Genomic DNA, 13,323 nt, shown 5'->3' on the forward strand with positions numbered 1-13,323 from the left:
CCTCCCAAATGATTCCCCAGGTGTTTCTCTGCTCCATGGCCTCACCTGTAAATCAGATTCCTCTCAATCTCCTCACCCCAAAGCAGAACCCAGCTGAGCCTCTGTGGGCAGCTCCCACCTGTCCCGTGCAGGTCACACCCTGTGGTTCCAGCTGGGAGCAGCAGCCATTCCCTTCACCAACCCCTGCCTGGCAAAGCTGCTCCTGTGGCTTGGACAAAGCCATTGGCACATTCCCACAGCTGGCACAGCCCTGAGGGATGTGGCCTCAGGGATCCCTGGAAGCTGTGCTGCTTTCCTGCTGGGACACACAGCCCGGCATGTGGCCTGGCTTTGGGGTTGCACTCTCACCATTTTGGGGTTTCATTGTCACCATTGATGGGACTCAGCACCGGCCCCAGACCCCAGGGTGTGTCAGGGCCCTCTGGCTGGGCAAGGCTGGGCTTTCCTGGGGTCTCTAGGGGTTGGAGCCATCCTTTGTCCCCAGCAGAACAGAGGGGGCCATTCATGGCCTGTCCCGTGCAGGAATGTGACTGGCCCAGAAAAGGCAGGGAGGGGGGCCCTGCACGCCCCAAACTGCTCTGTTTTGGGGAAGAGAGCCCAGGAAAAGCTGCAGCTCCTCACAGAGGCCAAAGGGTTAAAGGGTGGTTAAATCCATGGATTGTGCCCCAGGCAGAGGAGCCTTTGAGGGGCTCTCCCTGCTCTGCCTGGGATGGAGAGGGCACAGGGGACAGGGACAGGGCCAGGTCACCTCCTGCTGCCCCTCAGAGCCTCCAGCTGGCAATGGACTTGTCTGCTCCCAGAGCAAAATCCAGCCCCAGAGCCCCAGGGATGCACCAAGGTGCAGGAATGACCCACTGAGCTCCAGAGTCAGCTCTGGGACGCAAAAGGTGGAAACATCTCTGGGTGTTACTGGACAAAATGGGACAGAGCTGAGTGCTCCAGGCAAGGCCAGGGATGGGCTGTGTCCTTCCTGCCCAGCCCAGCAAACCTGGCTTTTCCTGCTCTCCTTCCCACTAAACCTGGATTTATTTCCATGTCCTTCCCACTAAACCTGGCTCTACCTCTGTGTCCTTCCCACCAAACCTGGCTTTTCCTGCTGTTCTTCCCACTAAACCTGGCTTTACTTCCATGTCCTTCCCACTTAAACCTGGCTTTATTTCCATGTCCTTCCTACTAAACCTGGCTTTTCCTGCTGTCCTTCCCACTAAACCTGGCTCTACCTCTGTGTCCTTCCCACTTAAACCTGGCTTTACCTCCATATTCTTCCCACTAAACCTGGCTTTACCTCCATGTCCTTCCCACTAAACCTGGCTTTTCCTGCATACACAGATGATTTCTGCCCTTTTTACAAACCCTGACCACTGAGCAGAGCCAGCCTGCTGCAGTTCTCACCAGGAACTTTGCACAAACCCTGAGCTGAGGATCGTGTCCCTCACGGAGCAGGCAGTGGCAGCCCCTGTGCAGCTTTATTTGTTTGTTGTTGTCACTCCTCCCCAGAGCTGTCCCGTGTTTCTCCCGCCTTTCCCTCCTCCATCCCCGTCCCCATCAGCCATTGGCGCAGGGGCTGAGCTGGGGGAGCCCTGGGATGTTCTATAAAACCACCCACGGCAGCAAGGAGCGTTTTCCACAGCTCAGTTCTCCACAGTTCTCCACAGTTTGGCGTTCCCCTCTCAAACGCCAAGCCCAGCATCCAGAGCAGTGCAGCTCCCCCAGGACATGCCCGGCAGGGGGAAGGAGCCCTGAGGAGCAGCTCCCACATTCCAGGGCAGCAGGAAGGTAATGACTCCCAGGAAAGCTTTGCTCTCCTGTGCTTTAACCTGCAGACAAAATGATTCCTTGTGTCTGGGGGAGGTTTTGCAGCCCCCTCTGGGGAAGGTGCTGGAGGCACCAGGGTGGCTGGACAAGGTGCAGGATGGGGCAGGAGAGGAGAAATCAGCACACGTGGGCGGGAGCTGCTCCTGCTGCCGGGGCAGGCTGGGCTCGGGGAGCCCCGGGGGTGGGATGTGCTGCTGTCACCCCTCTCCCTCCTCTCCTCCACCCACAGAGGTTGTGCTGCAATATTTACCCACAGAAAAGCCGTGCTTGGTGTCTGCAGAGAGGAGTCTGGAGAGGTGGAACTGCTCTGAAGGGAGGGAGAGGAGGAGGAGGATGGAGGGAGAGGCTGCTGGGTGTAGGGATGGAGGTGCTGGGCTCTCCTGGGCTCCCAGGGAAGAGGGATTCCAACCCCACTCATGACACCTTCCAGCCAGAATCAGCTCTGGAGGGTTGAGGTGACAGTTTTCGGTCTGAGTTTCTCTCTGGGAGTCTCCCCCTGATTCCCTGAATCCATGTCAGCTTTCCAGTGGCTTCAGCTGCCATCTGGGCTCAGCACAGTTAAAATTCACACTGGGATGGGTGAAAGCAGTTCTGGATCTGGGATTTAACTGTGCTGGTGTTGGTTTCCTGTCTGAACAAGGTTCTTGATGCTCCTGTGCCTCAGTTTCCCTCATCTGAGGAAGGGCTGTGCTTCCAAGCACTCCAAGATGGGATGAGCAAGGAGTAAATGGGCAGCTGGACAGGAGCAAACATTTTTTTTTTTGCCTGAATTTTGGGTTTAATAAGATTTGATGCAGTTTATGGCGAGCTGGGGAGGAAGTGTTTTCCTCTCCAGTGCTTTGTGGTTGAGTCCTGGAGGGGCTGGGCAGGAGCTGTGTCCTGTGATCCTCCCTCACATGAGCTCCTCTCCAAGCCCCAGGGGTTTTGTGCTTCTGCATTTTTCTTTACCAGAGCTCTGAGTTAAACAGCTGTGGGGGCTGTGGGGGGCTCTGGGCACGTTCCCTGTTCCAGGGGTGCTCTGGCACTTTCTGCCAGTGCCACCTCTGTCCCCCAGACAATGGCTGTGCCATCCAGAGCTGTCCCTGGGAGCTCTTGGGGACCCCAGGCTGGAATTCTGAGGGGGATCTGCCTCTCCTGAGAGCTGCAATCCTGTGGGCACGGTGGGGAGCAGAGCTGGGCACACCCCCTGTGGGCACCGGTGCCAGGCATGGCTGGGGGGGACAGCGAGGCTGAAATCCCTGGAACAGCTCAGAGCAGGGATTGTGCCCAGGTTTGTGATCCTGTGGGGCATTTATCAATCTCTTCCTTCCTTTCTTCGCCCTTCCCAGCCCAGCCCAGGCATTCCCACAAATGCTGCCCCTGGGGAGGCACAGCTGTGCCCACAGGAGCTGTGGGCAGTGCTGGGGCTCCTGCCTGGCCTGGCCACTCCTCCAGGGTGGGAGCTGTGCTGGGCTATGGGCAGGGAGAGCCCTGCTGCAGCTGGAGTGCCTTGGCTGTCACTCCCAGTTGTACAGAGCTGGGGTATGGAACAGTTACAGAACTGGGAGCAGCTCCCGGGGTGCAGCGGGTTTGGGATCAGACCCCAGCTCTGCCTGGGGGAGTCAGAGCAGAGCTTGAGCCCCTGCTCTGCTCCCAGTCAGGCTCCCTGCTCCCTGATCCCTGCCTCATTGTTCCCTGGAGCAGGGAAATCCCAGGGACTCTCACAAAGGCTCCAGCCCCCAGTCCAGCCACAGCAATTTCTTCTTCCTCCAGAGCTGGGAAATTTCACAGTTTGACAGAAGTGTTCCTTATTCACTCCAACCAGGAGTCCCTGGATTTATCCCTGTTTGAGGAACAGGTTGGAGTTTGCTCCTTCTCTGGGCTCGTTTCCCAGCCTGGCTCTCCCAGAGCCCCCTCCTCAATCCGCCCCTGGGATGGAGCCACCCCCAGCTCCTCCCGTGGTTGTGGGGCAGCCCCTGGGCTCCTCCTGCCTGCTCAGAGCTGAGCAGCGCAAAACCACCCCGGGGACATTCCAGGCATGGAGACCTTTCCCTGTGCCAGCAGCCAGGGCTGGAGGGAGCCCAGGGAGAGTCACAGCCCCGGGCCGGGCAGCAGGGGCTGGGGAGGAAGAGCAGGGAGGGGCTGGGCTGCTGCACATCCATGGGTCAGAGCTCAGTAGTCAGGGTGGCACTGCTGCAAAAGCCCTGCAGCGTTTCCCCAGCAGGGCTGTGCTGAGCCCTCTCTCTGCAGGGGCAGCCCTGGGGCCAGCTGGGCAGGGGGATGTTGGTGAGGATTCAGTTTCCCCCTGGAATGAGCTGGAAAGTTCTGTTGGTTCTCTGGAGCCCGAGGTGGGACTGCAGAGCTGCCCAGATGGGCAGGCATTGACAGAGGTGCCCCAAAACTGCAGCCTCAACCTGTCAGGAGCTAAATGGCCCAAAACGAAACCCTACAGCTCCCTGAGAGGGCAGTCGGGCTCTGCTCCAGGGAACAGGGACAGGAGGAGAGGGAACAGCCCCAGGATGGGCCAGGGCAGGTCAGAGTGGGCACCAGGAGGAATTTCCCCGTGGAAAGGGGGCTCAGGCCTTGGCAGGGGCTGCCCAGGGAGGTTTGGAGTGCCCATCCCTGGAGGTGTCCAAGGAACAACTGGACTCAGCTCTGGGCTGGTGAGGAGGTGGGGATTGGGCACAGCTTGGACTCGATGTTCCTGGGGGCTTTTCCAGTGTCAGTGATTCTGGGGTCTGAAAACCTTTCCTGGGGGCTTTTCCAATGTCAGTGATTCTGGGATTCTCAGTGAGGAGTGGGATGGGCACAGGAGGGATTGGGACTGCCCAGGAGCAGCAATGCAGGAGGTGCAGCCCCTGCTGCCACAGTCCCTGAGCACAGACAGGTGTCCCAGCCCCTGCAGGGCCACGTCACAGGCACAAGGCACAGTTTGTTCTCCTTCCACTTTGTTCTACTGCGCTGTTTAAATTTAGCAGCACAAACCCCACCCTCAGGGTCAGCAGCTCTGACCTGGTGGGATCCTATCTGGCATCGTTTGCTTGCTATGATTATGGAGCTCTCCAGCAACTCATAAATGGAATTGAATCATAAAATAGAATATCCCAGCTTGGAAGGGACCCCCAGGGATCACCCAGCCCAGCCTCTGGCCCTGCACAGAACCCCAACAACCCCACCCTGGGCATCCCTGGAGCGCTGTCCAAACCCTCCTGGAGCTCTGGCAGCCTCGGGGCTGTGCCCATTCTGTGGGGAGCCTGGGCAGTGCCAGCACCCTCTAGGGCAGAACCTTTCCTGATCTCCAGCCTAACCCTCCCTGGCACAACTCCAGCTGTTCCCTAGGTCTGTCCCTGCTCACAGAGAGCAGAGATTGGAGTTGCCCCTTGTGAGGAGCTTTCAGACCCCAGTGAGGTCTGACCTCAGCCTCTTCCTCTGCAGGCTGGACAACTTTCCTTCTCTCCAATATCCCATCTCTCTATCCATCCTCTGCGAAACAATTTCTCTCCCTGCACCCTTTTTCACCTGGCAGATCCCACAGGACCCCCAGGACACCCCTCAAGCACCATGAGCACTCCTGCAGCCCCCAGCCTGGCTGTGCCCTCCTCAGCAGGACCCATCCTCTTCCCCACCGCCCTGGCCATTGTCCTGAGCTGCCTCTCCTTGTTCTTCACAAGAACAAGTGCACGAGGAACGGCCCCAACATGCTCATGGTCCCTGGGCGACCTGCTCTACATCCTCTACAAAGCACTGTAGAGGAAACACTTCCTCCCCAGCTCGCCTTAAACGGAATCAAATCTGTTGTTAAACCCAAATCTGTTGTTAAACACGAATCTTTTGTAAAACCAGTGAGGTCCGACCTCAGCCTCCTTCTCTGCAGGCTGGACAACTCTCCTCTCTCTCTCCATGTTCTGCTAAACAATTTCTCTCCCTGCTCTCTTTCTCCCCTGGCAGATCCCACAGGACCCCCAGGACACCCCTCAAGCACCATGAGCACTCCTGCAGCCCCCAGCCTGGCTGTGCCCTCCTCAGCAGGACCCATCCCCTTCCCCACCACCCTGGCCATTGTGCTGAGCTGCCTGCTCTCGGGGGCGCACAGCCAGACCCCTGGACCCCTCCAGGAGAGCGCGGTGCCCCTGGGGGAGCTGGGCCGGGAGCAGCCCCAGGGCCTGGTGCATGTTGGGCTGCCAGGGGCCGTGCCCAACGCGTCGGGCGCCGCCGGGAGCCGTCCCTCGGAGGCGCCGCTGCTGCCTGTGTGCGCCCGGCCCGCCGACATCCGCCACGCCTTCAAGTACATCAACACCATCGTGTCCTGCACCATCTTCGTCGTGGGCATCATCGGCAACTCCACGCTGCTGCGCATCATCTACAAGAACAAGTGCATGAGGAACGGCCCCAACGTGCTCATCGCCAGCCTGGCCCTGGGTGACCTGCTCTACATCCTCATCGCGCTGCCCATCAACGTCTACAAGGTGGGCTCTGCCTGGCACGGCGGGCACGGGGCTGCTCTGCATCCCTGGGGGCTGGGAGGGGCTCCTGCACGGGCTGTGCCTGACCCTGCATCCTTGGAAATGTCCAAGGCCAGCCTGGATGGGGCTGGGAGCAACCTGGGGTGGTGGAGTTGTCCCTACCCATGGCAAGGGTGGGGTGGGGTGGGATGGGATGGGATGGATGGGATGGGATGGGTTTTGAGGTGCCCCAGAAACCCTTCTGGGGCTCCATGGTTTGTGTTGCTGCTGAGGCCCAAGGAGAGCTGGAATGGGTTCTGGGGTAGCCTCAGGAAGGGCACCAGGGACAAAGGGGGACAGGAGGGTTGTGAACTCACCCTCAGTCTCCTCTGGAATGAGTGGCCTGGATTTCTCCAGCTGTCAAGACACATAGTCCTCACCTCTGCTTGTCCTGGCTGAGCGTGGGGCCACAGAGCCCATCCTGTGTGCTCAGGGGTCAGAGTCTGCAAAAGGCTCAGGACACACAGCTCTGGAGCTGGCCAGGCTGGATTCTGGCTGTGTCAGAGCTTGACTTTGATTCTCACTTTGAAAACAATCCAAAGCAGCCTTGTGTGGAGTTTAGGACTCAGATCCATTCAAAACCCCCCAGGCTCTGGAGCCAGGAACTGGTGTCTGGACCATCCTTCATCTCTGTGTCCAGTCAGGGAAATGAAAGTTTCCCAGTGCCAGCAAACCGTGGGAAAGTGCCCCCATTCCCAGTGGTGGGAAGCTCAGGGAGCTCTCCCTGCTCTCTGTGGGCTCCCCACAGCCCTGGGTGCACCCACAGCAAGGAAGCTGGGAGCACATTCCCAAGGCAGCCTGCTAACTTGTGGATCCTCCCCAGCTCCTGGCCAAGGACTGGCCCTTCGGCGTGCAGGTCTGCAAGCTGGTGCCCTTCATCCAGAAAGCCTCTGTGGGCATCACAGTGCTCAGCCTCTGCGCCCTCAGCATTGACAGGTGAGACACAGCAGCCACCCCTGCCTGCCCTGCCCTGTCATTTGGTGGGAACCAGAGGCAGAACCAGGAGCTCATTCCCAGGCCAGTGCCTCATGTGGAGCTGCAACCCAGCAGGAACTCTCTGGTGACAGAGCTGAAATCCTGCTGGGAAGGGTTGAGGGGAGGATCATGGTGTGGGTGGGGTGGTGAGGAAGAGTGGCCAAGGACAGCCCCCATCCCATCCCATCCCATCCCATCCCATCCCATCCCATCCCATCCCATCCCATCCCATCCCATCCCATCCCATCCCATCCCATCCCCATCCCATCCCATCCCATCCCATCCCATCCCATCCCATCCCATCCCATCCCATCCCATCCCATCCCATCCCATCCCATCCATCCTCTGAGCCCCTGCTTCCCATTCCCACACCTGGGAAGGTTCAGAGGTGGAGGGAAAGGACCTTTGGGGACAATTCTAACCTGCACCTTCTGCTCCTCTCACTGGCTGATTTTCTCTCCCCCATCTGCTCCTGTGCCGTTCCCACCCTGGGCAGGTACCGAGCCGTGGCGTCCTGGAGCCGGATCCAGGGCATTGGGATCCCCATGTGGAAGGCTGTGGAGGTGCTGCTGATCTGGGCAGTGGCCATCGTGCTGGCCGTGCCCGAGGCCATCGCCTTCGACATGGTGGAGCTGAGCTACTGGGAGCAGCACCTGTGGGTGTGCATGCTGGCCTCGGAGCAGAAATCCCGCTTCATGAGGGTACCTGTGCATCCCAACCCCAATCCCAACCCCAGTCCCGCTTCATGAGGGTACCTGAGGGTACCTACCCAGCCCAGTCCCAATCCCAAACCCAGTCCCAATCCCAATCCCAATCCCAATCCCAATCCCAATCCCGCTTCATGAGGGTACCTGTGCATCCTCATCCTAACCCCAATCCCAATCCTAATCTTGCTTCATGAGGGTACCTGTGCATCCCTATCCCAACCCCAATCCCAACCCTGTGACTGTGTTCACAGGGATCTGAGGATGAGGGAAGAGATGAGGATCTGACTCCATGTTTCAGAAGGCTGATTTATTATTTTATTGTATATATTATATTAAAACTATACTAAAAGGATAGAAGAAAGGATTTCATCAGAAGGCTCGCTAAGAATAGAAAAAGAAAGGAGTGATAACGAAAGCTTGTGTCTGACCAGAGTCTGAGCCAGCTGACTGTGATTGGCCATTAATTAGAAACAACCACATGAGACCAATCCCAGATGCACCTGTTGCATTCCACAGACACAGATAACCATTGTTTACATTTTGTTCCTGAGGCCTGTCAGCTTCTCAGGAGAAAAAATCCTAAGGAAAGGATTTTTCATAAAAGATGTCTGTCTGGCACAATCCCAATCCTGCTTCAAGAGAGTACCTGTGCACCCCCATCCCAACTCCAATCCCTACCCTAATCCTAATTCCAATCCCGCTCCAGGAGGGTACATGTGCACCTCCCAAGTTCCCCTTGCTGCCCTTGCTCCATTTCCAGCTGCCCTCTCTCCCTTTCCCCACAGTTCTACCGGGATGTGAAGGACTGGTGGCTTTTTGGCTTCTATTTCTGCCTGCCCTTGGTGTGCACGGGCATCTTCTACACCCTCATGTCCTGTGAGATGCTGAGCAAGAGGAATGGGATGAGGATCGCTCTGAATGACCACATGAAACGGGTGAGAGAGCAGGGAGGAATGCTGGTATCCCAAAGAGGAGGGTGTGCTCTCAGAGGGGGGACACTTCCCATCCCTCTGAAGGACAGGATGAGCTGGCAGAGCCTCACAGAGGATCTTGGTACATTGGTGCAGGGATTACACCAGCCTTAAGGATGACCCCAAACCCTTCTGGCTTCATTAGAGCTCTCCTGGTCATTTATCCCAGCCCACACCACACTGGACCAAAGGCTGGATGTGCCAAATCCCAGCCAAGGGAAGAGTTCACTGTCCCCTGCCATGCTTTGGGAATGATTCCCTGAGGAGCTCCAGCTGGTTGTCACCTTAGCAGTGTGCTGGGTGGATGGAGGAGGCCCCATGTCCCAGGGAACACCATCCCAGCAGTGGTGGGGAGGGGTCTGTCCAGGTGGAGCTGTGCTCTCCTGCCCCTTTCTGCAGCCTGGAGCTGGTGCAGGGCTCCAGGAGCAACCTGGGCTGGTGGGAAATGTTCCTGCCCATGGTGAGACGAGCTTTAAGGTTCCTCCCAATCCAAACCATTCCACGATTTGGGATCTGCTCCCCCGTGCTCATCCTGCCCCTGCCCTGTCTGGCAGCGCCGGGAGGTGGCCAAGACCGTGTTCTGCCTGGTGGTGATCTTTGCTCTCTGCTGGCTGCCCCTGCACCTCAGCCGCATCCTCAAGAAAACCATCTACGACCAGACGGACCCCAACCGCTGCGAGCTGCTCAGGTACGGTGTGGGAACCCGAACATCCCTCTGCTGGCCAGGACAGCCAGGACCCAGCCAGGGGGCTCAGAGACCCTGGCACAGAGCCCAAAACACCTGTGGGTTTGATTATGACCCGTGGAGCAAATTACCAACCTTATATGAGGATCAGCAAGCCACAACAGTTTAGGTAGAATAACAGTGAAGTTATCACGGGGTGGAAAAGTAGATTTTGGGGTTTTTGGTATGGGGGTTCAGGAGGCAAGATGGAGGGAACTGGGCATGTCCAGCCTTTCTCCTTCTTCTTGGCCTCCATCTTCTGCTGTGATGGTGGCACTCACAGATTGGTTTAGAGTAGAAACTGTCTAACATAGGTGATAGGTATTGGGAAGTAACTGTAAACATTGTACATGAAGTTTTTAGTATAAAGACATAACACCACCCTGGGGGCAGGTAAAGTGCCTGGAACTGTCCTGCTGGACGGACCTCGGCAGGGCAGGAGAAAGAATTTTATAGATAAGACACAATAAACAACCTTGAGACGGAGAAATGAAGAGCTCTGACTCCTTCTTCGAGCCCAGGCTGGGCAAAGAGACTTTCTAACTCTTCTCAGGGTCACTGTGAGCAGCAAGAGATCCCAACAGTAGAGCCCCAGCAGGGGACACCAGCCTGGGACCCCCCTGGCACCAGCACAGGCCCTGCTGGGTGGGACCAGGCTGGGGGAGCTGCCTTCCACCTCCTGCTTTCAGTAATTCCTTGTCCAGACTGCACCGCCCTCCTGATGGGCACAGAGGGGGCAGGGGGATGTGAGAAGGGTTAAATTAAATTTTGGGATGTCTCTGTGAGGCTGAGGTCTGCTGGGCACAGGAACATTCCCAGCAGGGCTGAGGGCTTTGGTGCCTGTCTCCGTCCCTTTCCACCCACCAGCCAAAATCCAACCCAGGCCAGGGGCTGCTGCTGTGCTGGGGTTTGGGAACATCAGGAGCACCAGGAGAAATCACAGCTCCTGCTCTTGGCATCCTCAGGGAATGCTCCATGCAAGGAAAAGTGGTTTTTTCTCAGGGAAGGATGGATTTGTGCTCAGCTCTGCTATCAGTCACTGCTCCTCCACAGGAGCAGGATCCTGGACCAGGCAGTTTGGAAATTCCCTCTGTTCTCCATGAGCTTCTGACACATCTGTTCTCTCCCTTCCCATCTCAGCTTCCTCCTGGTGATGGATTATTTTGGGATCAACATGGCCTCCCTCAACTCCTGCATCAACCCCGTGGCTCTGTACTTTGTCAGCCGGAAATTCAAGAACTGCTTCCAGGTAGGAATGACCCAGGGGCACAAACTGATCTTATTCCTTATCCCAAAATTTCCCTGTTAGATCCCTCTCTTCTCCAAGTACACCAGACCTCAGTGCCCTGCTGAGGGAGGCTTTTGCCAGAGCAGGATTTAGGACAAGCCAAAAATTCCCTGTCACTCTGGAACAGGAACATCCTAAAAAACCATCATGGGGCTGGGGCTGCTGCAGACTTTGAACCCAGGATTTTGGGAGATAATTGTCAGGAATAGTGAAGCCTGAGACAGAATGGGAAGGAGATTGGGATGGGATGGGATGGGATGGGATGGGATGGGATGGGATGGGAGTTGAGCCCACCTGTTGGGATGGAAGCTAAGCATCACCTGTAATTTCTATCCCCTAATGATAAGAACACACAATTACAAAAAATGCCCCAAATTTCAGTATCCTTATTTCCCACCCTCACCACCATATCTTGGAAAACCCGCTCCCAGCAGAGCTGCAGGACAGCAAGGCTCAGCAGTTCCCAGCCTGGCTCTGTGCAGGGACACCTGCTGGCACATTCTGGGAATATTCCCTCCTCTTTCCCCATATCCCACACGTGTGACCTCTCCCCCTTGTGTCTCCCCAGTCCTGCCTGTGCTGCTGGTGCCAGAGGCCGGCCCTGAGCATCACCCCCACGGATGAGAAGGGCTCTGTTGGCAAGTGGAAAGCCACGGGGCAGGAGCTGGGGCTGGACCGGAGCAGCTCCCGCCTGAGCAACAAGTACAGCTCCTCCTAAAGCCGTGTCACTGTCCAGGACAAGGCACAGGGACAGCAGGGCCCCTCCGATCCTCCCCCGGGCTCTCCCTGGCTGGGCCTGGATCTGCTTTGCCGTCGTGTCCTCACCCAGCTGGAAGGAGCTGGAGCACTCCCCAGGACCTGCTCCAAGCCCTGACCCCAGAGGTCCCCTCAGGAGAGGGAAGGGCATTCACATCCTCACAGGATTTTTCATTTCCTCCCAGGAAAACCAAATGACTTCTGGCCATTGCCTCGGGGTGGAATGTGGGGTTGGGGGATGCACGTGGGAAGGGAAGGAATGGTGGGGTGGTCACTCTGTGGGGTGAGGAGGAGAGGGAGAGTGACAATTCCCAGCTGTAAAAGCCAAGCAAAGCCTGGATAAATCCCTGTGAGGCACAGAGATGTCCTTGTGGTCATGTGGAGGTGGGAAAGGCAGTGGAGAAGGTCCAGTCTCAGCTGGAAGAGCCACTAGAGCCAAGTAAAATGTGGGAAAGGGCTCTCTTGAATTGATTATTGGCAATAATTCATCCCCCAGGTGATCTGCCAGCGATTCTCAAGGCCAGGTTGGGCAGGGCTTGGAGCACCCTGGGATAGGGGAAGGAGTCCCTGCCCATGGCAGGGGTGGGAGGAGAGGGAGTGGAGGTCCCTCCCAACACAAACCAGTCTGTGACTGCAATCCATGTGATTCCATGTGACTGAGAATCCATGTGATCCCATTCCAATGTTCTTGCCAAAACATCCAGAAAAACTACATCAAAAAGTTGTATTTATCAGGTTTTTGATGATTCTTTGCTGGTTTTCCCACATCTCTCTCTTTTCCTTCTTTGCCCCTTCTACCTTGTCATAGAAAAAAATGGAGAGAGGAAAAGGGGAGAAGAGATGAGACCTGCAATTAAAACATTCTCCAGGTGTTGGGGTGGGCTTTTAGCTTAACTTTCACTGAAATGTAAATGTTTTACAAATAAATCATAAAAGACAAATGGGTTTCAAGGAAAACAGAGACTGAGGAATATCAAGACCAGTCCATTTTCCCAATGGGCTGAAATGGAGCAGAAATTTTCCCAAATTTCCCAATGTCTGGGAAACTTTCCCAAATCTAGAAAATTTTCCCAAATTTCCCAATCTGTGGAGCAGTCTGTCTCCACGTTCTATGACTTTCCATCCCTGTGCTGAGCAGAACACATCATGAGCTCTACAGCATCTAAATGAATAAACTTTATTATTAAAGAAAATACATTTTGCAGCAAAGTAATAAAAAACACAACAAAAAAAACCTCGTTTGGACACAGGGAATTCAACAGGGAATCCATGCCATTCCCAAAGGCTACTGCATCTCCTCCTCCTTCTGTGCCCTGAACTCCTTCATGCTCCTCTGAAACAGAAGCAAAGCACAAATGTCACCAATGTGTCCCTGGGGTGGCACAGAGCCACCACCCTGCTGTGCTGGGACTGCTCTGGCCAGAGCTGGAACAGCTGGGAAGCTCTGACAGAATTCCAGTGCTTTTGGAAGTGCCTGAGCTTTACAGTCACTCAAGGGAAAGGGAGCCAGGCCATGCCATGGATCAGGCAGAGCCTGGCCAAAAAATCTCCAGGCTCTCCTGCCAAAGGTGTCTCCAACACAGGAGTCAGCCTCCCACGCTGGGAT

General features: G+C 56.3%; 1 protein-coding gene across 1 annotated transcript; it reads left to right on the forward strand.

The window, feature by feature from the left end:
- Window positions 1-5,709: 5,709 nt before the first annotated feature.
- On the forward strand, window positions 5,710-12,939 carry LOC113460125 (endothelin receptor type B). Its single transcript, XM_074551872.1, has 7 exons — window positions 5,710-6,260; window positions 7,120-7,232; window positions 7,768-7,972; window positions 8,764-8,913; window positions 9,504-9,637; window positions 10,814-10,922; window positions 11,530-12,939. Exons 1-7 carry the CDS (start codon window positions 5,778-5,780, stop codon window positions 11,677-11,679), a joined length of 1,344 nt encoding a protein of 447 aa, XP_074407973.1. The 5' UTR covers window positions 5,710-5,777; the 3' UTR covers window positions 11,680-12,939.
- The last annotated feature ends 384 nt before the right edge of the window (window positions 12,940-13,323 follow it).

The sequence above is a fragment of the Zonotrichia albicollis genome, chromosome 14, assembly GCF_047830755.1.
Source record: "Zonotrichia albicollis isolate bZonAlb1 chromosome 14, bZonAlb1.hap1, whole genome shotgun sequence".
Classification (NCBI taxonomy): domain Eukaryota; kingdom Metazoa; phylum Chordata; class Aves; order Passeriformes; family Passerellidae; genus Zonotrichia; species Zonotrichia albicollis.